The sequence below is a fragment of the Mirounga leonina genome, unplaced genomic scaffold (assembly GCF_011800145.1).
Source record: "Mirounga leonina isolate KUSES-001 unplaced genomic scaffold, KU_Mleo_1.0 Mir_174, whole genome shotgun sequence".
Classification (NCBI taxonomy): Eukaryota; Metazoa; Chordata; class Mammalia; order Carnivora; family Phocidae; genus Mirounga; species Mirounga leonina.
This window is the reverse complement of record NW_023270451.1, coordinates 11,017,720-11,042,404: the sequence shown is the minus strand read 5'-3', so window position 1 is coordinate 11,042,404 and position 24,685 is coordinate 11,017,720. Positions and strand designations below refer to the sequence as shown.

Here is a 24,685-nt window from a genome sequence, read left to right as displayed (position 1 = left end):
GGCCCATGAAGAGTGTTATTTTGCGTAGATAAATGATTCCATATGCCCCTTTCCCTTTGCCTAGAGAGCAAAGGTTCATGATGGAGGCCAAAGGGTTGCATTTCTTTTTGGCCATGGAAACCTAAAGCGCAGAGTAGCTGAAAGACGCCGGAGTTGAGAGTGAACTTTGTGCTGAGTTTGGGGTTATTGGATGCAGGGTGAGGATTAGAAGTTGAACAGAGGAATTCAGCAGATTCCTGGGTTGATATTTAATATTGTGGAAATGATAGTTCTTCCCAAATTATTTAAAGGAATTGTTTCTACTGGCATCACAGGGTCCAGCTAGCTTTTTACCTGAAGGCTCAGAAGCAGCTGCAATGAGGCAACATGGCTAAAATCAGACATCTTTCCAATTTTATAAAAATGCCTTCTGGCATCGTAAAACACTAGCCCAGGGAAGGTTGATAACGATCAAGGCATTGTGTTAATTTAAGGTGGACATTGTGTTACTTTGATACATTTGTATATTGCAATATGGTTGTAATATCTATCACATTACATACCGCTAATACATTTTTTTTTTTTTTTAAAGATTTTATTTATTTATTTATTTGAGGGAGAGAGAGAGTGAGAGAGCACAAGAGGGGAGAGCGGGAGAGGGAGGAGCAGACTCCCCGCTGAGCAGGGAGCCCGATGCGGGACTCGATCCCGGGACTCCAGGATCATGACCTGAGCCGAAGGCAGTCGCTTAACCGACTGAGCCACCCAGGCGCCCAGGGTTTATACTCTTATTGTTGCACTATTACTATAGTAAAATTGGAGATAAGCCAAGTGTTCATGAATAATAACATGGATAACTCTTTTTTTTTTTAAAGATTTTATTTATTTATTTGAGAGAGAGAGAGAGAGAGAGAGCACATGAGAGGGGGGAGGGCCAGAGGGAGAAGCAGACTCCCCGCCGAGCAGGGAGCCCGATGCGGGACTCGATCCAGGGACTCCAGGATCATGACCTGAGCCGAAGGCAGTCGCTTAACCAGCTGAGCCACCCAGGCGCCCCACCGCTAATACATTATTATTGTCTGTTTTTAACAAACTGTACACAGACTTTCAGATTATTCTATTTCTTGAAAAATGCCTTTTATATTTTGATAGGGGTTACATTGAATCTCCAGATGGCTTTGAGTAGTATGGCTGTTTTAACAATATTAATTCTTCTAATCCATGAGCACAGGATGTCTTTATTTGTTTGGTTCTTCTTTAAAACCTTTTCAGCAAAGGGAAGACATTTTATTACTTTTAAACACACACACACACACACACAGACATACAAATTCCTGTAGCTGGCAAATGGAGAGGCTGATCATCATATATTAATGAAGAAATAACATTTAAAACATCAACGTGGTCTTAATCTTGGAAACAAAGGTTTGTTTTTTTTTTTTAAGATTTCTTTATTTATTTGTCAGAGAAAGAGAGAGTTCAAGCACAAGCAGGGGGAGGAAGGGGCAGAGGCAGAAGGAGAAGCAGACTCCCCACTGAGTAGGGAGCTGATGTGGGGCTCGATCCCAGGACCCTGGGATCATGACCTGAGCCGAAGGCAGACGCCTAACCCACTGAGCCACCCAAGCGTCCTGGAAACAAAGTTTTCAAGTTTATAAAGCATTTACCAGCAACCATTTTCTCATGTAATATGTTGATAAAAATTTCATGTAAAGATATCCTTAAATTTCAACCAATATCTAAATTATCAGGTATTCTGAATTACAGGTTCTATAATAATTTGTTTTATGAAAAAGGGTTTTTTGTTTTGTTTTTTTTTTGAGAGAGAGAGAGCATGCACACATGTGGGGGAGGGAGGGGCAGAAGAAGGGGGAGAGAGTTTTTTTTTTAAAGATTTTATTTTTTTATTTATTTGAAAGAGAATGCAGAGGGAGGAACAGAGGGTGAGGGACAAGCAGACTCCGTGCTGAGTGCAGAGTCCAATGCAGGCCTTGATCCCCGGACCCTGAGATCATGACCTGAGCCCAAATCAAGAGTCCAATGCTTAACTGACTGAGCCACCCAGGTGTCTTTGAGAGGGGAATCTTAAGATCTCACGACTGTGAGATCAAGACCTGAGCTGAAATCAAGAGTGGGCCGATGAACCGACTGAGCCACCCAGGTGCCCCAAGAAAAAGTTTTTAAATAATAGATTGGTAAATATGAACTACTGTTTGTTTTTCTATAAAATACACTTCTGAATCTGCAAAAAGTTATAGCAAAAGAAAACAGAACTCTGCAAATAGGTCAGAGATCCTCAGTTGTTCCGCTTGGGTGACCCTGCTCTGGGGAAAGCAGATCATGACTCTGTAAGCAAATCACAAGCCCCTGGGAGTTTGTTGTCTCTTTTGTTCTGTTTCTTTGCACCTCCCCTTTCCCTTTAGGAATCCAAGACTTTCTCAGGGCCTCCTCTTTATTACCAAAAAAAAAGGGGGGGTGCTGATGGTTATCATTCACATTAAGTCTATAGTAACTCTTTCATCTGTAAGCAGAACAAATTTGATATTAGGCAGCAGGTGTGAAGACTATATTTTGAAAGAGGTAGAGTTTTTCCAAATAGGTCTTTCCAAGTAGGTCTCTTTCCCTTATGGGGGTCAGGTGGGGCAGGGGGACCCACAGAACCTGGACTGAGGTGAGGCATGTTCAGAGGACGCAGAATTGAAGGAGACACCCGTTTGGAGAGTTGTCAACTTGCACTACTCAGAGTGAGTGAGTAGCTCCTGAAATTTTGTGCCCTGGGTCCTCACTTGCCTGGGGCCCAGGGACAGCAAAGGCCTGACTCGCTGTATATCTTCTGCTCCCTGTGGCTGGAGACATAGACATTTGCAAGCTTCTGGACATCACACTAATCCCAAGCCTCCCTGCTACATTTTCTTCCCTGTTCCTTTCCTATCCTACTTAGGATATCAGGCCTCTCTTACAGTTTTTTGTTTTTTTTGTTTTTTTTGTTTTTTTTTGATGCTCTGTAAGCTTCCCAGACTCATCTTGTATTTTTGGAGGGTGCACTGGCTGTCCTATAGTTATTCCTAACAATATATGCATTTTGAGATCTTCGCCCACATTATCAGACACTACTCCATACTCCCCTTCTATTTCAATTCTAATGTGTTGTATCTTCTGACAATGAAGGATGGTCTGGGAATCAAAATTGTTTATTAACGGAGATTATTGTATCCTTTTAGCTTTCTAAGAGAGCTGAAATTATGCCTGTCACTTTGTTTTAAGGCTTTCTTCTTAAATGCAAATTCTGTCTGGGTCTCTAACATGTTTGCCTAGAATATGCAAACATTTTAAGAAAATCTGTGGATTATCCCCCCCCCCCCCGCCGAAGTGTATTTTTGAAGATAAATTCATTCTGCAATGGCATCATCATAGAACTTTCTGGTTTTTGATTCACTGTTATGATTTCATAAGTTAAAGTTATGTGAAAATCAATACCTTCATATTTCAGTATGCTCTCAAAGCTGTCAATATGAAACATGTCTAAATATTGAGCATTCAGGGGCGCCTGGGTGGCTCAGTTGGTTAAGCGACTGCCTTCGGCTCAGGTCATGATCCTGGAGTCCCGGGATCGAGTCCCGCATCGGGCTCCCTGCTCAGCAGGGGGTCTGCTTCTCCCTCTGCCCTCTTCCCTCACGTGCTCTCTGTCCCTCATTCTCTCTCAAATAAATAAATAAAAAATCTTTAAAAAAAAATAAATATTGAGCATTCAGTACTCTTAATTAAGTTAGTATTTACATAAATGTTTTAAGTGAATAATTTCTTTTCATTAGTAACTCATGGTATTAACAGACTGATGCTTTTACTTTGACATTGTGGTCACGTCACTTATGTAAATAGAATATTCATTTTCTAGGTGGTGGAGAGTTTAATATATTAATCTATTTACAAAAGAAGATACTCCAGAGCAGAACATAATTAATCATTGGTGATTCAGACTAGAGAATCAGCAAGATGCAGAGGCAACAAGGGCTGGGATCATCTTTTCTCCTCTGGGGAGTGCTGCTAAGTAGCTGGATGGTGTTAGATGTCCTGTTACATGCTTGTAAAGTGAGATAGATCCTAACACTCTCTCTTCCTTGCAGAAATGTAAAAGGGAATATGAAATGAAACATGAAAGCAATAAAAGATGCTATGAAAAAGTTAAATGCTTACTGCATGTTAAAATGTAGCTTTATATTCATATTCCTTTATAAAAGTAACATAATTACTTTATAAATGTAATAGAACTACTTTGCAAGAATAGTAGAATTACTTTTCAAATATCACTATTTATTGTTACGTTACATTCTGGTTTTATTTAGAATTGCCTTATTCTCTCAGTGATGAAATGTAACCAGATGAGTTGCCATATTATATAGGCAACTTGAGATTGTAGCTATTTTAGGGGGGAAAAAGCACTTTTTTTTTTCCCTCTAAGTAGACAGAAAGCTATTTTGACTCCACATAGTACTATCAGTGCTATCAGAATATAGATTCCCTTCACCCACTTACTGGAGATTTTAAAGTAAGAACCTAATTTTTTTTTTTTTTTTTAAACAGTGGCTAATTACATTCATTGTCAAAGGTATGGAATAAACTCTAGGGGATTTCTAATCTGATGGCGACTTTCAATATTTTATTAACAGGCTTTTAAATGAAGTACTGTGTGTTCACAAGCACTAATAGTGAAAGACTGTTAAAATGTTTCCTTTTTTACCTTACCAATCTGTTCCATTATCAATCAATAATTAACACTTAAGTTATACTAATACTTGAAAGATACATGATTGATTATTCATTGTTTTTCCAAATAGCAATCTAATGGTTTGGTAATACTAATCACAGAGAGAATGATACAATGCTACCTGTGCTCTTTTCTTATCTCTGAGCTATACAACGAAGATGGAAGCTAAGAACCCCTAAATGATAGAGCCAAGCAGTAGTTCTTTAGAATGAAGATAAATGGCATCAAAGACCATTATTTGCTACTGCACGCTCTCGGTATACAACATACAGCTTCTTATTATTTATTTTTCCTGAAGACATTTATTGTCTTTATATCTAGAGCTGTGGTGCTCAGCCGGGGGCAGTTTTGTCCCCCAGGAGACATTTGTCAGTGCTTGGAAACATTTGTGCTTGTCACAACTGGGGGAGGGGGTTGCTCCTGGCATCTAGTGTGTAGAGGCTGAGGATGCTGCTAAACATCCTACGACGCACAGGACATCTCACAGCCAAGAGTTATCTGGTAAAAATGTCTGAAAAACTTCTCTAGAAGGACTGAAACATTTGAGGCAAGGGCAAATGTATGGACTTCTTTAAATGAACATAAATTTGTAAAGTTGCTAATACCAATCAGCATTGGTAGGTAGCATTTTTCTTGAGAAAAGCCATTTTTTAATAAGGTATAATGGTTAAGAGCAGATTTTTAAAATTCTTTTGTTGGCAGTAAAATGAATTTGGGCCATTTGGGGTTAGGGACATTAAGCAAGCAGCTCATCCAGCCTGTGGTTAATTATTTTTTAATTCAGCTTTAATGGAATCTAGTATGATCTCTTCCACTTTTAATTGCATATGAATTTGCTGTTCAAAATACGTATACAATTCGTATATAGTTCCGGATATGTAAAGAGAGAGAGGCTAGGTTAAAATGTCATCTCTGGAATTAACAAACCAAAAAAACCAAGTAGGGGGTTTCTTATTTTATGTTTCTTAATGCTTTCCTTGTTTTAATTCTGACTATTCATTTTTTTTTAAATTCTGAGTATTTATTTTTCTTGAAGATTTTATTTATTTATTTGGGGGAGGGAGGTGCAGAGGGGGATGACGAGGGACAAGCAGATTCTGCACTGAGCGTGCAGCCTGATGCAGGGCTTGATCCCAGGATCCTGAGATCATGACCTGACTCAAAACCAAGAGTCAGGTGCTTGATCGACTGTGCCACCCAAGCGCCCCTAATTCTGAATATTCTTTCTTTTTTTTTAAAAAAAAGATTTTATTTACTTGAGAGATAGAGAGGGTGAAGAGAGCGTGAGTGGGGGAGAGGGGCAGAAGGAGAGGGAAAAACAGACTCCCCACTGAGCAGGGAGCCCAATGTGGGGCTCGATCCCAGGACCCAGAGATCATGACCTGAGCCGAAGGCAGACGCTTAACCGACTGAGCCACCCAGGTGCTCCTGATTCTGAGTATTCTTAAAGATACTCAGAATCTTTACTCTTTACTTTATGTGTGAAATATCTCCAAGCTAAAAACTGAAGAATTCTTGCTATGAATTATTTTTTTGCTCACCTTAGTCTTTGTTATAGTTTAGTTACTGTGTTCCAGGAATGAGTCCTTATATTTTACTTCATTTGTAGTTAAATATTAGCACCTGTTCCTCCGTGGAGTATGAAGAAAGCACAGGCATGTTTATGGTTGTTGCTTGTTCTGGTCCTACTACCATCTTTTTTTTTTTTTTTCCCCTTCCCTTCTACCATCTTTAATGCAAGCTTGAAAGTGTCACCATCAAATTCTTGTCAATAAGAACTAGAGCACGTAGCAATATATTCTGTGGAAGGTTCTCCAATTGTGACTTCATTCTTCCTAAATACTCTTCTTAAAGATAATGTCTCATCTGAAATGTGATACTGTCTCAGCTAAAAAGCTGTATCATATCAGATAGAAAGAATGGAAAGACTAGGGAAATATTGAACTCTTATGTTTGATTTTTGAATGCCAGTTGGATATAGTTATCCTCAGAAAATATGCACTATAAATTCGAGAACATGATCAATTGTATATGTGTATGCATGTATATGTGTGTATGTGTGTATATGTATGTAATTACATGGGTGTGTATACCTATATTCAGATGATGTTCATAGTAAGCCTATGTTATATTTTGAATTCTTCCTATGTACTAATTTTACTAGGAGTTCTGAACAAGATAGCTTGGAGTTGACTATTATAAGGTGTAAACCATTACCCTGAATTGTTTTTTTTCCACATTCAGTATTTTTATTTAATTGTTTACAGATGAATTTACTTACCTCCCACCCTTTCCTTTAAGTTAGTGTGAAAATTTTCCATAATTAACTACTTAAAGAGCAGCTTTGGTCAAGAATGGAATGCAATAGCAAAAACAAAAACCAAAAAAACCCCCAAATCACTGCTGCTTTTAAAAAACCCAACACTTTCGGGGCGCCTGGGTGGCTCAGTTGGTTAAGCGACTGCCTTCGGCTCGGGTCATGATCCTGGAGTCCGGGGATCGAGTCCCACATCGGGCTCCCTGCTCAGCGGGGGGTCTGCTTCTCCCTCTGACCCTCCTCCCTCTCATGCTCTCTGTCTCATTCTCTCTGTCTCAAATAAATAAAAATTAAAAAAAAAAAATCTTTAAAAAAAAATAAAAAAACCCAACACTTTCACCAATTATATTCAAACAAAAACGCACAGATGATTTTTGCGCGAAATGCGTCTTCCGTGTTTCCTTGCGGCTGGCTCTCCTCACTGCCATGCACACGCCAGGGCTGCGTCAGCACATTTGTCAGTTTGTCAGTCTGTCAGTTTGTCGTGCTGGATGTGGGAGGCTCACTCAGCTTCCCATTATCAGGAGGCCCTGGAGGGAAGACTCTTAAGGTCTGGAAATCGCAAATTGTCCTGGCTCCCATCGACGGCAGCGGTGCACAGTTTGCGACAGTGTCGCTCGTCCACCTCCTAAATAGACACTTGCGTGATGCAGTTCTGGTGGCGCATCTCCAGGGCTGTGTGGCGGTCCTCAGTCGTGGCTGGAAGCGTTCCTTGGCAGACATGTTGCCCCCGATGCTCTGGCTTGGAATGTCTAGTTTGGACATGAAGGTCAAGCAGCCACGGTCATTGTAGTTGAAGAGCCCTGGGCAGCAGTCATGGCCTGCAGCTACAGCGCTATTCTCCGAGACAAATGCCACATTCGGGAGGGGCAGGAAGTCTCTTCTTTCCAGAGTTGAGCCCTGCACACTTCTCGAGGCATCGGCAACGGATTCGAAGCAGTCCTGGCGGACCCAGGCCAGGCGGCTCCCGCTGGGAGACGAGCTGACCCCATGCACCCCGCCACCAGTGCGGCTGCCCGCAAACTCTGACATCAACTGACCAAGAGGCATCTTGCTGCCCCAGGGCATCCTGGCTGGCTTTTCATCCACTTCTGGAGTGTAGGCAGAAGACACCCCGCATTTGAAATCACATGATTCTGCTGCCAGCAAAACATGGTTGGGATGCCAATCCAAGCTGAGGAAGTACCCTGAATTTTATAGGTGCCCCTGATAGTGTCTCATTTTGCCTTTCAATCCATATTTTCCAATAATTCCTTATATCACACACATTCTGATTGCTTTCCTCCCTTATTAATACATATATCCTTCAAAGTGTGGCTGCAATCCCATCTTTTGTCGATCATAACCCACGTGATTTTACTTTCCTCTGAATTCTGACAACACAATTTTCTGTACCTCTTCAGTGGAACCCTAATATTCTTCGTATTGCGCATTACCTCATTTTGTGTATCCACTCTATTTTTGGGATCTAATTATCATTCGGGTGTTGTATATAAATTCCATTATCTAATTGCATAGCACCTTACGTGACTTTGTTATTTTTTTAGGTTCAAAATAAATACTAATTTTAAAATACAAGGAGGAACTTGCTACAAGTCAGCATTCACATTCCTAGCAAAGCCTAGGTGCAGTAACTAGTATCTACTCGTTACTAGTTACTAGTGCTCCTAGGACCTAGTATCTGTGTATGCACTGGATTCTGTGCTGCTCTGTACCAGTGAACGAAACAGGCAAAAATGTCTGTCCCCTTAAAATTTACATTCTGGTTAAATGAAATAGGAAATATATAACAAACGTGATACTTAATAAGTTATGTTAGATGATGTTTGCATTTGCCTAAAGGTAGCTGAATGGAAATCTCAAGCCATAAAAAGTTCAAAGGTAGTATTCTATCTCAGAAAGCTAGGTTATAGGGGGAAAGGAAACAAAAGGCTATAATTTAAAGTGATTTTTACCAATCGTGTTAAACACAGCTGACAATGTATTAGAGTATTAGAGAGTGAGAGATTTTCAAAACGACATTTATTTCTGAGATTGCATCACTTACTGTTTTAATTGAAGAGGAGGAGGGGAGTGTTTGAAGAGATCAGGAGTTAATTAGTAAATATTGCATATTCTTTTATGGCAGTATTAATTTTTTTTTTAACTCTGCTGATTTCCAATGGAAGAAGGTAGACTTTTTAAAATTCTTTGTTGTTGGTAAAATATATTCTAACGTCAATTCAGATCTAATATCACTAGTTATTTTTTTACCTTAGATGAAGGATTCTTCATATATCTGAACATCTCTTTCTGTTGGCCAGCTTGTCTGATGATGTAACTTACGATAAATAAAAAGGACTTTGGGTGCCTGGGTGGCTCAGTTGGTTGGGCGACTGCCTTTGGCGCAGGTCATGATCCTGGAGTCCCGGGATCGAGTCCCACATTGGGCTCCCTGCTCGGCAGGGAGTCTGCTTCTCCCTCTAACCCTCCCCCCTCTCATGCTCTCTCTCTCTATCTCATTCTCTCTCTCAAATAAATAAAATCTTAAAAAAAAAAAGAAGGACTTTATTATACTTGTGATTCATTGCAAAATTTCTTAAGGTAAGGGAACTTTGATCTTTGAAAGTGACCACGAAAGGACATTATATCATTCTTTTGTGTTAATACATCTTTTAGAAACAAGACATTTCCAGTTGCTAGGGAACAAGAAGTTCAAAAGCCCACAAAACACTTAATAAAGGAGAAAAAAAATATAACCAAGCCATCCCACATTGCAAAATTTAAGTAAAAGTAAGTGAAATTGATTTTGTGAGTCTCTAAAGCAGTTGAGGTGACAACGCATCTCTTTGCCTGCCTGCATTAGTACTGAAGATGTAAGAATGTACTCCTGTTAGCCAGTAAAGGCAGTGAAATGAGAATGATGGTGGGAGTTCTGTCACATTTTCTTTTAGTCCCTCTCATTATTAGGAGGTAGGATCATATTCGTTCATCCCATTCATATATATTTTTGGACAATGTGTGCACATCTATTTTGATATTTTCAGCTTTTCTCTCTAGAATTTCTTCGCAGGATCTCACATTATTGTGAGGGTCATAATAGGAGTCCTGAGATAATTTCATTATTTTGTAAAGTCGAAAGGAAATTGTACATTTCTCCAAATAGAGCTTATTCTTCCTATGAATGAAATGAATTGAATGAGTAACGAAACGAAGGTGCAAAGTGGTAATTAATAATGTTAATCACAACTTTCAAATTCTGGGTTCTTTCTTAGCATTTTTATTTTTTGGAAGAGTGAATCACTTGAGGAGTTTATTATAGACTTACTATCCAGAGGCTGATTATTATTGTTACCTCTCAGCTGGGAACTCTTCACAAATAGTTCATTGTTTTAATTTGCTATTGTTAGTGTGACAAATCACCAAAAATGTATTGGCTTAAAACACAAATTTATTATTTCACAGTCTATAGATCAGGAAGTTCTTCCCTTGGCACATGGCCCCTTTCCTCCATCTTTAAAGCCAGCAACATTGGGAGGATTTCTCCTCATGCTACAATCTCTCTGGTTTCCTCTTGCATAGTCACGTCTTCTCCTTCCACTTTTCAGGACCCTTGTGATGGCGTTGTACTTACCAAGACGGTCCAGGATAAATCTCTTTCTTTTCAATTCACCTGATTAGTAAAATTTCATTTCATCCTCAAACTTAATTCCCCCTTTGCCATGTAACAACATATAGTCACAGGTTCTGGAGATAAGCCTGTGGATACTTTTGGGAGGCCAGTGTACCACCTACCATAGCCATCCCTTCTGTCACTCAGTAATATCTGTGTGCTTCCTTCCACTAGTCAAACTTCTGCTTCTTCTGCCCTGATCCACCTAACTATTGTTTCCCATGTGGTTGAAAGAGTGTGATTGGTTCAGTGTGTTGTCATCATTTATACAAATCTTTTGTACCTGTTTACAGGCCATTGAGTCAGAAGTTAGCTGCTTCTAGATCTGGTATGTCCTGATGCAATTAGTCAGGGGCCAAGGTCAAGGTCATACATTAGAATATTGCTACCCATTTTTAAGGAAATGTGTAGGACTCTTCATTCATCAGGGACTGTCAAAAGGAAAACTTGTCTCAGAAAGATGACTGTGGGCATGGCAAAAATCTGGATTGCCTATTCAGGATGAGTTCCATGGGAGGGAAGGGGTTGTCAAAATTTACATATTTAAGACTTAATATGAAGAAATTTGTTTCTCCTTAGGGAACTTAACTTATTTAAGAGCTGCCATTATCTCCCCGTCTGGGGGAGAAAACTTAGTCTCAGAATGTCAAGGTTTCCGTCCCAACTCCCTTCCAATAATCTCTAATGTTCTTAACTTTGCTACTTGGCATCTGGGTGACATGTGACAAGATGTGTGGTATATTCGCTCTTTTCTGTGCTCTTGGCATAGATATTGAAGATGAATGCTATTAAGAACTTGGCCAATATCTTCAGCCTCCTTAAGGCCCCTCAGCTCTGGGTGGTTTGCAACGTCATCCTTCAGCTGAAACTCTGCTCCCCACTTTCCATCTCTCAAGCACTGCATTGAAATTCCCTTGATTCTTCACTGACGCAGTCTCCTGGCAGACTGATTAATTCTGAACTACCTTTCTTGTTCATCCCAGTAGCCCTTCCTATTTCTCCACATCCTGCTAAAGCCAAGGGAGATCCCGGGCAGAGTGGTATTGCAGATCCACTTGGCCTAAACATGCCGTGTTACCATTTTATCTTTGGCTGCTTTGGGCAGTGGTTTGCTCCTTTAACGATGTGAAATGGGACCCAAACTGCCTTCACTCTGATACTCCAAAGCCTGAGTTTCAGTATTCGCATTAATGCAATGGTTAATTAAATGTATTTTTCAGGTTTCTTAAAGTGAGTAAATGATATAATGTATCTGAAACACCTCAGAGTGGTATAGAGTAGAAGCCTGAAAGTGATTGCTAATACAATCTTCTAGGTCATCCAAAACTTGGAAGCCGGTCTTACTCTGGGTTATCTGTGTTATTCCATTGTATAATAGTAAGTATTATGATTTCTGAACTAGTTCTTTAGGTATGTTTATGAAGCAGTTATATCAGTGAGTGGTGTCACTTTTTAAATATTACACTTGAGGTTATTTTTAAATGTATCATTCTGAAGATTATCTTGGAACTATGGACTTGGAGCCAAGAGACTTAGAGGATTCCAGTGGAAAAAGGAAGGGACAATATATTCTCTGTTGTTTATGAATGTAATAGTGAATGGTCATTAAAGCCAGTTAATTAAGATTGTAAGAAAGCAAGAATGGACAGGTGACAGATATTCTTTCTGTCAAAACTTGTGGCAAGGACGGAAGTGAGAGGATTTGAACTGCAGGAAAATTAAAGCATATGAGTGTATCATTCAGGAGGAAAAACGTCCCATCTAGGATTCTCATTATGTGCTACACTCTTTCTAGTAGAAGAAATGCAAGCCAGCGTCACACAGTGCAAGAGGAATTGACATATGATTTGCATGGAGCTCTGTCTGGTATCAGAAACTCATATTATTTTCACAGTGTTCTTTTGTTTTATTTATTTTTTTCTGGAAAGAGATGAGATAAAATGGTAAAACAGACTATTATTTTTTAAAAAAGGAAAAAAAGGGACACCTGGGTGGCTCAGTTAGTTAAGCATCTGCCTTTGGCTCAGGTCATGATCCTGAGATCCTGAGATTGAGCCCCGCGTTGGGCTCCCTGCTCAGTGGGGAGCCTGTTTCTCCTTCTCCCTCTGCCTCTCTCCCTGCTTGTGTGCTCTCTCTCTCTCTCAAATAAAGTCTTAAAAAAAAAGGACTAGGAAGAGAAAACGGAATATTCTTAAGGTTCTGTTTTAAAAAACCATGTTAACATGTTAAATATTTTAGAAATGGGGTTTATTTTGTGGCTGGAAGAATTATCAATATATGTACTTTGTAAAAATATATCATATAATCTTAAAAATCCACTTGAGCCCTTCTCCTCTGAAAACTTTTACTAAACATATACCAGGAGACTTTTTGAGAGCCTTCGCAGTACCTCTTGCAGCAACAAAGAATATTATATTCTTTAAAACCAGAAGCAAGGGGAGCCTGGGTGGCTCAGGTGGTTAAACGTTTGCCGTAGGCTCAGGTCATGATCTCCAGGTCCTGGGATCGAGCCCCGCATGGGGCTCCCTGCTCAGCGGGGAGTCTGCTTCTCCCTCTGCCCCTCCCCCTGCTTGTGCTCTCTCTTTCTCTCTTTCTCAAATGAATAAATAATAAAATCTTAAAAAAAAAAAACAAAAACAGAAGCAAAAACTAGTTCTTTTGGTGGGGCAGTTATATGGTTTTAATTCATTTTTATTACCAAGAAACATTTCATATGTGGTTTTATACCTTACAAAGTACAACAGGAAATTTGTATTGGGACTGTAGATGTAAGTTTCCTTAACTTCATTTATTTAAAGTTTATTTGTGAATTAGGTACTGTCTTTTTTTTTAATTTTCTAAGCATTAAAAAATTACCCTAGAATCAATTTGAGAGAATATTCTGTATATATTTGAGAGGATCTGCATATACTTGAACTGAATTGTTTCTGATTCATAACCCATTTCTTCTTTAAAGAACTTACAATAAATCTGGCATTTGTAGGTAGTGACTTAATAAGTGACATTATGTTTAGTACATAATGCAAAGTACAAATTATATATTTGGAACTGATCTCTACCAACTCTGAATTCTGTTATAGTCCCTATACCACAGGAAGAAGGTCAGACTTCATACAGAAGTGAACACGATATTAATAGCACAGAGCACACCTGCCTTTCGCTCCAATTAGCTTTATCGGTTTTACTGCAAAGAACTAAATGTCCTGGATCAATTACAGTGATGTTGAGGTTTATCTGTTTGTACCCCAAATCAATTAATCTTTCCAGGAATTCATGTTCCTGCATGTCATCTTAGGCTAAAATGAAAGAGAGAGCCTTGGGCTGGATGGAGTTGTTCATGGACAACCTGGTCTTTAAAATAGGACTCAGTAATCTGCCCCTCAGCAGAAAGTGTAAGCAATCCAGTAATACACAGGAATCCCAAATAAAACTGAATATGGGGATTTTATATGACTAGATGACCGTGCCTTGAATAGTTGGGATGATAAACCTACAGGGTCAAAATTTAGACTATGAGAAAAACCTCATAGTTTGAATAAGTCAAAAAAATTTAGGAGTCAAAGCTTGATTTAAATCGTTTAAAATGATTACTTTTGAGTCACTTAAAAAAATGAAAACAATGTAAAACCAACGTGTCCGGTTACAAAGAAATGGTAGCAAACGCATCTGTGTATATTTGAAACCCATGTTTACCAGAAGCATCCGTGGTCAGCTGGAACTGGGCTGTAGGACCTGTTGGTAGTATTGCAGAAAGCTGGAGTTCTGCCAGAAAAAGCAGGGTTAAACTGGTTCCTGCATGTGCCTGGATTCACTTCTCCAAAGACGGTAAAAACCTGCCAGGCCCTGGCTTTCAAAGATGGTTTAGTCATGCATGTGCAACCCATCTGTTGGGTGCATAAGGGATTTCCTACTCGGCTCAGCCCTGTAGCCACAAGCATGGTCGCTCTTTCCCCTCACCCCACATTCTTTAATTCTCCCCCCCCCACCCCACCAGGAGTGTGCGGGCTCTGCAAAACGGGTGCATCTGATGCCACTCCAGGGAAATCCTTCTGTAGACACTGATGTGAGGCAAAATTATAGGCTTCTTTTGCTGCCTAGCTTACTTTCAGCATAGTTTGATTCAGTGATTCAAAGAAAACAAAACCCCAAAGATTCAGTTTGCTAATGAAAAATATTTACACTATTACAGATTTATTTAACCGAACTTTAATGTAGACCTCAGTGACCTTCAACCCCTCTGTGTCATAAAGCTCTCTGTGTTACATGGATGAACCTTAGCAGGGGCTTCATTCTCTTTTTCTCTTGCTCTCCCTCTCCCTCTCTCCCTGCCCCTCTCTCTTCTCTCTCTCCCTCTCCCTCTCTTCATAAGGTTTAGCAGCATACACTTTAATCTCAGTGATTGTAGCTAGGGATAACCATGGGAAGTATCCTTCAATACATCCTTGCTCCTTCCCCTTCCTCCTACCTTGGTTCACTGCACAAGTCTGACCTGCCATGCTTCCGTCCTACTGTTTTCTAGCATGGCCTTTCTTTTAAAACAAAAAACAAAAACCAAAAAAACCCCGATGGCAGTTAATACCAGGTTTTGAATTCAGGGAGGTACAATTTCAAGTCACAAATTGCATACACAGGGCTGCCCGTGTGACTCAGTCGGTTAAGCGTCTGCCTTTGGCTCAGGTCATGATCCCAGGGTCGGGGGATCGAGCCCCGCATTGGGCTCCCTGCTCGGCGGGAAGCCTGCTTCTCCCTCTCCCGCTCCACCTGCTTGTGTTCCTTCTCTCTCTGTCAAATAAATAAAATCTTAAAAAAAAAGTTACTTGAGGGTCACCTGGGTGGCTCAGTTGGTTAAGTGTTTGCCTTCAGCTCAGGTGGATCAAGTCCTGCATCGGGCTCCCTGCTCAGCTGCTCAGCGGGGAGCCTGCTTCTCCCTCTCCCTCTGCCGCTCCCCCTGCTTGTACTCTCTCTCTGTCAGATAAATAAATAAAATCTTAAAAAAAAAATCCTTTAAAAAAATTGCATACACAGATCATTGTGCTACAAGATATTTTACAGCCTGTTCACATGGCATGCTGTTTTGGCTAGCTGGTGGTCTTTTGGTGAATTTTTATTTACACATATGTATTTTTGACACATCCAAATTCCAAAAAGATCGAAATGAAGAAAGGAAAGAGTGGGTCTTTTTCTAATCATTGTTTATGGTTTAAAATACATCCTACCGTGAACTTATGAACCATATAAGCAATTATTCTTATTAATTTTCTTTTCTCTTCATGCAGATTTATGAGAAGTATCAGGATTTGTATACTGTGGAACCAAATAATGCACGGCAGCTGGTGGAAATTGCAGCCAGGGATATTGAGAAACTTCTAAGCAATAGATCTAAAGCTCTGGTGGTGAGTTTAAATTGGATCTGCTCATTTTATTATTTCCCATTACTTGTTTATTTTTCATACTTTATTTTCTTTAGTATGCTTCCTTTACCTTGGAAACGATGTCCATGTAACATGTTCATAAAAGGTGAGAGACCTCAGTTAAATTGTGGAACCCAAAATAATCAGTGTATTTCTAATTATTAGTTTATTTTTTATGTTAGGTGATTTTATAACATAGGAACAGTGTATTTAATTGGTACATACGTCTCTTTATCCATATGTAAGTTATGAGGCATATTAATCATGTTTAAATCTATGATACAACGTAAAACCCACGAATATTGCCAGCAACCTTCAAGCTGCCTTTGTAATCGTCTCCTTTGCTCTCACCCTGCCTTCCTGTCAGAGGTGGCCAAAACGCTAGATATTTGGTTGCTCATTTGTTTTCTTTTTGAAAATAGATGTACCTCACATAAATGTTTTTGAAACATGGTGGTTGTTAGTTTGCTTGTTTTTCAGATTTATTAAAATCATGTTGTAGTGTAGGTAACCATCGGCGACCTGCTTTCTTCCCTCAACGTTACGTGTGTGTGATTTATCTGGGTGTTTGCACGTAGCTTTAATTCACTCTTATTCACAGTTAAAAATTATTTTATGAGGACATATCTCAATTGGTTCACTTATTCTCTGTTGGCAAATTATTATTTGAATTATCTCCAGATGAGTGTTACTATGAATACTGCTGCTGAGTTTTCTTGAACAAGTCTCCTGGTACATAAATGCAGGGATACCTGTAGGGCGTTATATACATGATAGGAGAATTAATAGACTGTAGGGTACTCACAAAGTATGAAAATTGTTTTCCAAAATTGTTGTATCAGTTTATACCTCCACCAGCTTTATATGAGTCCCCATTGATCCATATTCTGGCCAATAAATGGCCATGTCAGACTTCTTAATTGTAGGCCATCAAATGGATGTAAAGCAGAACCTCTACTTTTTAGTAATGAGGCAGACATCTTATTTTATATCCATTCATGATTTTTGTTTCTTCAGTGAAATATCTGTTCATATCTTTTGCACATTTTAATTTTTTAAATTGATTTGTAGCTTATGTATTCTTGATGGTAACTCATTTAAGTTCTGTGTAATGCAAATATCTTTTTGTGTCTTGCTTGTGACTTGTCTTTTCATTGTCCTGATGGTGTATTTTGATAAAATACGCTCTTAATTTTAATGTAGTCACAGTCGCCTTTTAAAAAAGTTATTAGTAAAAAAAAAGTTATTAGTATTTCAGGGTGTGTGTTTTAAGAAATCCGTCCCTATCCTGAGATTGTAAACATTTCTTACAAATTTTATTCTAAAAAGTTCTGTGTCTTTCAGATTTATTTAATCTACCTGCGACTAATGTCAGTATTAGTGTTAGGTTGCACTTTAAATTAAATGTTTTTCTAACCAGTTTTCCCGGGGCCATGTATTAGCTTGCATTACCCCAGTGAGCTCCAGTTATCAAGCTCAATTTCTGGCAGGCCCAGTTGCTCACCATATTCTTCAGAAGGATCTTGAGTATTCTTGAACCTTCACATGTAATCTAAGTTTTAGATTCAGCATGTCATTATCCAAGAAAATCTTTGCTGGGATTTTGATTGGTAATGCATTGATTCAGACCAAATTGGGAAGATTGATATCATTATGATATTTTGTCCTTCTATTCTTGCCATTGAGCAAGTTTTTATTCTATTCAATAATATTTTAAAATTTCTTTGTAAAGTTTCTGTACATCTTTTGTTAGATATAGTGCTGGACCTTATGTTTAGCTTGTCTTAGTCTACAAATCACAGCACTGTTACAAGAATTTGTCCCAGGACAACTCTGAATGTCCTGTTTACTTATCACTCACAGTTCAGATTTTTAGCTTACTGTATTTTATATATATCTTGGCATTCAGATATTTTGCCTGCTTTTTTGGCACTTATAAATCCTTATGTTTCTTAAAATATCCAGGATCTTGTACAACAAGATCTTGTACAACGTAAAAGGAGAGTTCTTTGTACTATTTGAAATGCTATATTGCCAGAAGTTGAAACATTTAATTTTTAAGAAATATATACATGAGTTATCCATAGTAAAATAAGTTTTCATTACTGAAAGATTCAAAGCATTCTTCTCTTCAATTTTGGGTATGTGAATACCATTTTTATGCATCATTTACAAACGTAAAGTGTGTTTTCAATAAAAGTTTAATAAAAATATGATATGTACTTTCTACTTAAGTGATTAATATTCACTCAATGACAACAGAAAAGGATTCCAATTTTATTAATTTTTATCAGCTTACCTTTTTCCTTCAAATGTAAGAAGTAGATAATCCGGACATCAGAGTCCCATGAAAAATGATCACAGAATGAAATATGATGTATCTTGCCTTAATTGGATTAAAATGGGGTCTATTGAGACTTTCTTTTTTATCATTTGGAATTGAAGCTCTAGACACCTAGTACATTATTTGAGTCCTATGGGGGATCAGTGACTATCCTAAATGTATGAATGGCAGAATACAGAAATCACAATGACTAATTAAATGTGGAATTAGTTAGATTATATGTCAGGGAGGGAGAGTCATGTTTGTTTTCAGACCAAATTCTTTATTTAACTTTTTTGACTCTACAGAAACAGAAAACACATTATTTCAAAGGGAAATGTTTTGAGGCGAATTGAAAAACAGGTGCTACATTGTGCTATAAATGAATGCAAGATGGCATTATTAATTAACTTCTATTTTTGTTGTAGGCTTATTCTCAGGGTGACTTCTTGACTAAAAGAATTTAATTTATCTGGGTGGGATGCCAATGTAATTCCACAAGTAAATATACTGGAAGAAATCGTGAATGTACAAATTTGAGGTAGATAAGATTTAATACCAGTTAGACCTTATGAGTATTTACTAAGTAGCGTTATTTAATTATTTCTCATAATAATACTAAGCTCTTGACATCATTATTAGTGTCATTTTTTCAATGAGAAAACTGGGTCTTTGAGAAATCCTCTAACTTGCTCAAGGAAATTTATCTAATAACTAATGTATGTCAGTACTTCTTAAATTTTAATGAGTGTTAGTTCACCTGTGGCTTTTGTAAAATGTACAAGCTTATTCAGTGGACCTGGCGAGAGATACTACATTTCTAATAAGCTCCCAGGTGATACTGATATTTCCGGTGTAAAAACTATACTTTGAATTAGCAAGAGTGGAAGAGCATTCAAATTCAGGTGTGTCAGACTTTAAGATCTGCATTCTTACCTACTATACACATATATCCTTTGGCCTGAAAAAAGTATATAATCATAAAGAGGAAGAAATGAAGGCTAGGGAGTATACTATAAATTACTGTTCATTCAGATTGATTAAGAATTGCACTACTAGATGAACCATGAGCGACTATGGACTCTGAGAAACAAACTGAGGGTTCTAGAGGGGCGGGGGGTGGGCAGATGAGTTAGCCTGGTGATGGGTGTTAAAGAGGGCACGTACTGAATGGAGCACTGGGTGTTATATGCAAACAGTGAATCATGGAACACCATATCAAAAACTAATGATGTAATGTATGGTGATTAACATAACAATAAAAAAGAATTGCACTACTAGGTATTTACCCACTCAAAATACAAACGTAGTGATACGGAGGGGCACCTGTACCTCAATGTTTATAGCAGCAATGTCCACTGTAGCCAAACTATGGAAAGAGCCTAGGTGTCCATCAACAGATGAATGGATAAAGAAGATGTAGTATGTATATATATACAATGGAATACTACTCAGCCATCAAAAAATGAAATCTCGCCATTTGCAACGACGTGGATGGAACTAGAGGGTATTACGCTAAGCGAAATAAGTCAGTCAGAGAAAGACAATTATTATATGACCTCACTCATTTGTGGAATTTAAGAAACAAAACAGGGGATCATAGGGGAAGGGAGGGAAAAATGAAATAAGAGGAGATCAGAGAGGGAGACAAACCGTAAGAGACTCTTAACCATAGGAAACAAACTGAGGGTTGCTGGAGGGGAATGGGGTGGCAGGATGGGGTAACTGGGTGATCGGCATTAAGGAGGGCATGTGATGTAATGAGCAATGGTTATTATATAAGACTGATGAGTCACTGAACTCTATCTCTGAAACTAATAATACATTATATGTTAATTAATTGAATTTAAATTAAAAAATAAAAGGAAAAAATCCTAAGATAGAAAAAATAAATAAGTAAATAAAATCTTTAATGGATTAGTAAAAAAAAAAGAAAAGAATTGGATATTCCAGTTGATAGAATATTCTGGAAGGCTATGAATTTATTTAAATGACTCCTATGTCAATTAGCCCTCTTCAAAAAATGACTCAATGAAGTAAAATATACAGTATTGAATAATTTTTCTTTTTTATTTGAATGTGAGAAAATTTTAAACCTCTGCTCTTCTACAGTATCAAGATTAGCAACCTAAGATGAAGAAGTAACTTGAATTGGTTGTTTACTCACACATCTACTAAAGAAATTGCCAGTTTAGGTTGATAATTCAGTTTTGTTTTTTTTTTATTTTTATTTTATTTTTTTAAAATATTTTATTTTTTAGGGAGCGAGCGAGAGAGAAACAGCATGAGAGGGGGGAGGGTCAGAGGGAGAAGCAGACTCTCCGCTGAGCAGGGAGCCCGATGCGGGACTCGATCCCGGGACTCCAGGATCATGACCTGAGCCGAAGGCAGACACTTAACCATCTGAGCCACCCAGGCGCCCTGTTTTTTTTTTTTAAAGAAAATGAACAGCTGGAGTTTTTTTTCTTCCTTCCTTCCTTTCTTCTTTCTTTCCTGCCTTCCTTCTGTTTAGTGGAATGATTACTTTTCAATATCTGCGATATATTTTATTATGCGTGCATGTACACAGATTTTATGGTTTTGAACCTTACATTTTAAATCAACAGCTTGTTGATCTAAAACTAATTTTATTGCTTTTTGTTTATCTTGCATTTGTTTGTAGTTTGACTCTAAACTATTCCCACCAAGATTTTCTTTTTTTCAATTTCAGCATTGATTTTGACATTTTATTCACACTCATTTTATGCTGTGGTCTTTTTATCTGTTCCTTCAACCAGGCCTAGAGCTGAAAGAGAAATCAAAATAAAAAGTTTTAGTTGCCTTTGCCCTAAAACTATGTGTTTTATAAAAGCAAAACAGAGTTTTGCACTTAAATAGTTTTGTTTTTGTTTTGTTTTGTCTTTATGACCATATAAAAACATGTTTCTGATGATTGATATTCGTTAGGCTCTAACAGAAAGCCTGTGAAGTAGGCACATTAAACATCTACTTATTCTTGTTTTATAAATGAGGAAACTCAGACAAGACCAGTGTCTTGTCCAGGTAACATGAGGTAGTGGTGGAATTCAATTTTAGGATATCTGTCTACAGTTTTTTTCCCCCTGTAAGCCCACAGTAGTAATTTCAACCATTTTTTAAAAATTTTATTGTTTTATGTTAATCACCATACATTACATCATTAGTTAATTTCAACCATTTTATTTCCAAAATCACCTGCTAAATGACTATTTTTCTGGCACTTGTTACATCTATGTCTCAGAAAATGGCTCAATGTGATGATTATTAACATTAATCAACATTAACATTATTAATTGCTGACATTATTGAATTATTCTAAAACAGACTCCAAAGAGTGTTTGCAAGCAACAACCCCCTCCAGAAGAAGACCCCCAAACCTCCAAAAAAACCCCACCCAGAACCACAATAATCATTTAACATTGTTACCAACCTGCTCTAGGCTGAAAATCTGCAACTGTACGTGAATAGTTCATGGGAGAAAGCTCTTTAGCAAAATGATCCAGCTTCTAGTGGTGCCTTCTGAAAGATGGAGGTGAATGAAATCACTGGTCTTGTAGTTCATCAACTTGCACAGCCAAGGAGATCTGAGTAAATGAAGGTTTCCAGACATTTTGCTTAAAGAAAATAGGATCATGATTATAATAACTGAATTTCTGTAGTGACACTTTTCCAGTTATGGTGTATCCTGTCTCCCTCTGGTGTTCTGGCAACTTTAATTAAAACTACTCCAATTTATTATAATTAAATTATATTTAAATACCGTAATATGCCCAACTCTTTTTTCAACCTTGATATTGAGCTTATGATTAGATAATGAAAAGAAGAAAATGACAAATGTTTTCAGTGACTCTTTTAAAGTAGGGTCCTTCTTCTGGAAGGATTAGATTATTGTTGTTTAATCAAATTGTTTGTTTGTTTTTTTCTAATGTTTCTTTAGCTCCTAAACCCATAGTTCTGTCTCTCTCATGTTTGTGAGAAATGCCTCTAGGCTTTGCTAAAACGCAGATTCCTGGCCTTTATCTCTAGAGATTTTAACTTGGAGGTATAGGAAGAAATTTCAGAAAATTGGGCCCAGGGAAGTGGTAAAGAGACACAGGAGGAAATGGGAAATTCTTTATAGACTCAAAGAAGAATAAAAAATATATTGTATTTGGGTATTAGGAGTCACTGGCTTACTTGTGTGCGAACAGATTCATTAAAATGTACTGGAGTAGAATAAAGACTACACTGGTAAAAAGTGATTAGGTTGTGAGAAATTGTCAAGAAATTTGTGTTTTCATGGAATTTGGTAGCACGATGCAAGAGAAACACGGAGTAGTATTAAAGACTATTTTTCTTTTCTGTTTGTTTTTGAGAATGGAGGGCACATAAGCAGTTTATAGACAGAAGGGAAGGAACCTATGACATCACAAAATAAGAAAAAAAGTCTGAATGTTGAAGACTGATTCCGAAAAAGCAGGCACAGAGAAGATCAGAGTCATGCGATTTATCTTTGAAAAGATAGTGGTATTTTTCACTTGAGACCAAAGGGATATTATATATGAGTAAGGACTTTGCAGGTACAGAAAATCTGAAAGTCATACTGGATGACTACTTCTCTCTTGGTAAAGTAGAAGTTAATATTTTATACAAAGAATGAAGGGGCTGTGGGATCTTCAGGACCATGCTAAAGACTTGGGAGATCAAAGTAAGAAAAAGTGAAAAGAGTCTGTTGTGGGTAAATGAAATGGCTGATAAATAAAACCTAGAGCCTTCCTAACATTGAGAAAAAACAGAAGGCATAAAATACCTTCATATTCTAAAAATGAGGTCCTAAGCTGCGTATGAATTTGAAAGAGCTTTCAGAAATATGTGTGTGTGTGTGTGTGTGTGTTTTGACCATTAGTCCAAAATTTATCTTGCAGTTATAAATTTATCCAGATTGACGAGAACGACAGAAATTACTTTGGAAAAAGTAGGGAATGTTGTGCTATTTCTGTGTTCCCAGAAGAAAAGTGTGCTTACTCTTCTCTTTAATGTTAGTATAAATGTCTTTGTGAGGATTACTCAGATTGCTTATAAATATCCCTTTGACTCTGAGTGGTAAGGGGACCAGGTAGTCTACTATTTGTTTTGCAAAGCTGAGATTACTTTTATTTATTTGGATTTGATACATACCTCCAGATGCTAAAAAATGAAGTGCTGAGGCCTGGTGGCTGAGCCATGAAAGGTGGCTTCCTTGGGTATAAGCTCACACACAGCAGAGGTAGGCCTTATGGGACAGAGCTGGTCTGTGACTTGATCCAGTAGGGCTTCCTGCCAGTGCAAAAGCCAGTTTAGCAGAAAGAGGGTAGATGCGCCCTCCTGGATGGGAATTGAGGGGTAGGGCTATAAATGGTAGCCAGAAGTGTGGCATTGGAGTTGTATGAACTGCCTCACTTCAAACAATGCAGAAAGCACTCTAAGAGGGGAACAAATCAGTGTTGAACATTCGCCACTCCCAGAGAAGACCAACACGTAATTACAGTCAAGAAAGGGCCGTCCATTGCCACCTTCTCATAGTGCTGTTGCTAAAATCAGCACCTGTGAGCTGGTAAGCGGGGTCCAGAGGGGATCAGGAGGAAAAGCTCAGAGAGTGGAAATAGAAATCTCCCACACTCCTTAACCTGAAACTCCTGAAGTTTCTCAGCCCGAACCAGTCCCAAGCTGAGAATGGGACTACTAATAAATTTTAAGCTAAGCTTAGACTTTTAATTTTTAACCTAGATTAGATATTTTAGTTGATTAGTTGAGATTGTTTTTAGGTATAAAAGTCGTATATACAGTGCTGAATGGAAAAGTTAGGGAATATGTTAGGATTAAAGTTGTGTTCAAATACGATTAATACTCAAGCCAACTAATGGGTGATTTAAACAGATAGCAGGTTTATTTTCTCCCATGTAACAAGAAATCTGGACGTAGGTAGCTCAAAAGATTTCCAGAAGTCCCATTCTGTTATTTCTGTGTCCATCTCACTTGGTAATCCCTGTCTACAAAAGGAAGTGTGAAATGTGGTACCTTTAATTAAAATGTATATCCAGCCAACTGGTGTCTACATGAAGGTGTTTTCAAGATTTAGTGTGTGTTTTAGGGAAGAATGTCTAGAGAAAATTCATTTTAAAGAAGCAGAGGAAAGAGAAGAAAACATTGCTGGTATGTATGAATGTATGAATGTATGAATGTATGAATGTATGAATGTATG

At 38.1% G+C, this 24,685-nt stretch overlaps 2 protein-coding genes and 1 long non-coding RNA gene across 11 annotated transcripts in view; 1 reads left to right on the top strand and 2 right to left on the bottom strand.

Annotated features, from left to right (window-relative positions):
* The window catches only part of CACNA2D1 (calcium voltage-gated channel auxiliary subunit alpha2delta 1), a 506,844-nt gene that overhangs the window by 91,726 nt on the left and 390,433 nt on the right, over positions 1–24,685 (top strand). For all 9 annotated transcript variants that reach the window (XM_035020464.1, XM_035020463.1, XM_035020460.1 and 6 more), the window contains exon 3: positions 15,990–16,106. In XM_035020464.1, the coding sequence (XP_034876355.1) occupies positions 15,990–16,106 (117 nt within the window). The remainder of the gene's footprint in view (positions 1–15,989; positions 16,107–24,685) is intronic.
* LOC118020689 (actin-related protein 2/3 complex subunit 1A-like) lies at positions 7,402–8,404 on the bottom strand. The gene has a single exon (XM_035020469.1). The coding sequence runs from the start codon at positions 8,127–8,129 to the stop codon at positions 7,536–7,538; it is 594 nt and encodes a 197-aa protein (XP_034876360.1). The 5' UTR covers positions 8,130–8,404; the 3' UTR covers positions 7,402–7,535.
* LOC118020690 overlaps positions 20,993–24,685 on the bottom strand; it is an 11,861-nt gene continuing 8,168 nt past the window's right edge. Inside the window, exons 2-4 of the long non-coding RNA XR_004681983.1 lie at positions 23,623–23,760; positions 21,896–22,079; positions 20,993–21,232 (exon numbers count right to left, since the gene is read on the bottom strand). This is a non-coding gene — a long non-coding RNA (uncharacterized LOC118020690). The remainder of the gene's footprint in view (positions 21,233–21,895; positions 22,080–23,622; positions 23,761–24,685) is intronic.

Coding starts and splice junctions, on each gene's coding strand:
- LOC118020689 (XM_035020469.1), bottom strand. CDS start 8,129: ATGCCCTGGGGCAGCAAGATGCCTCTTGGTCAGTTGATGTCAGAGTTT.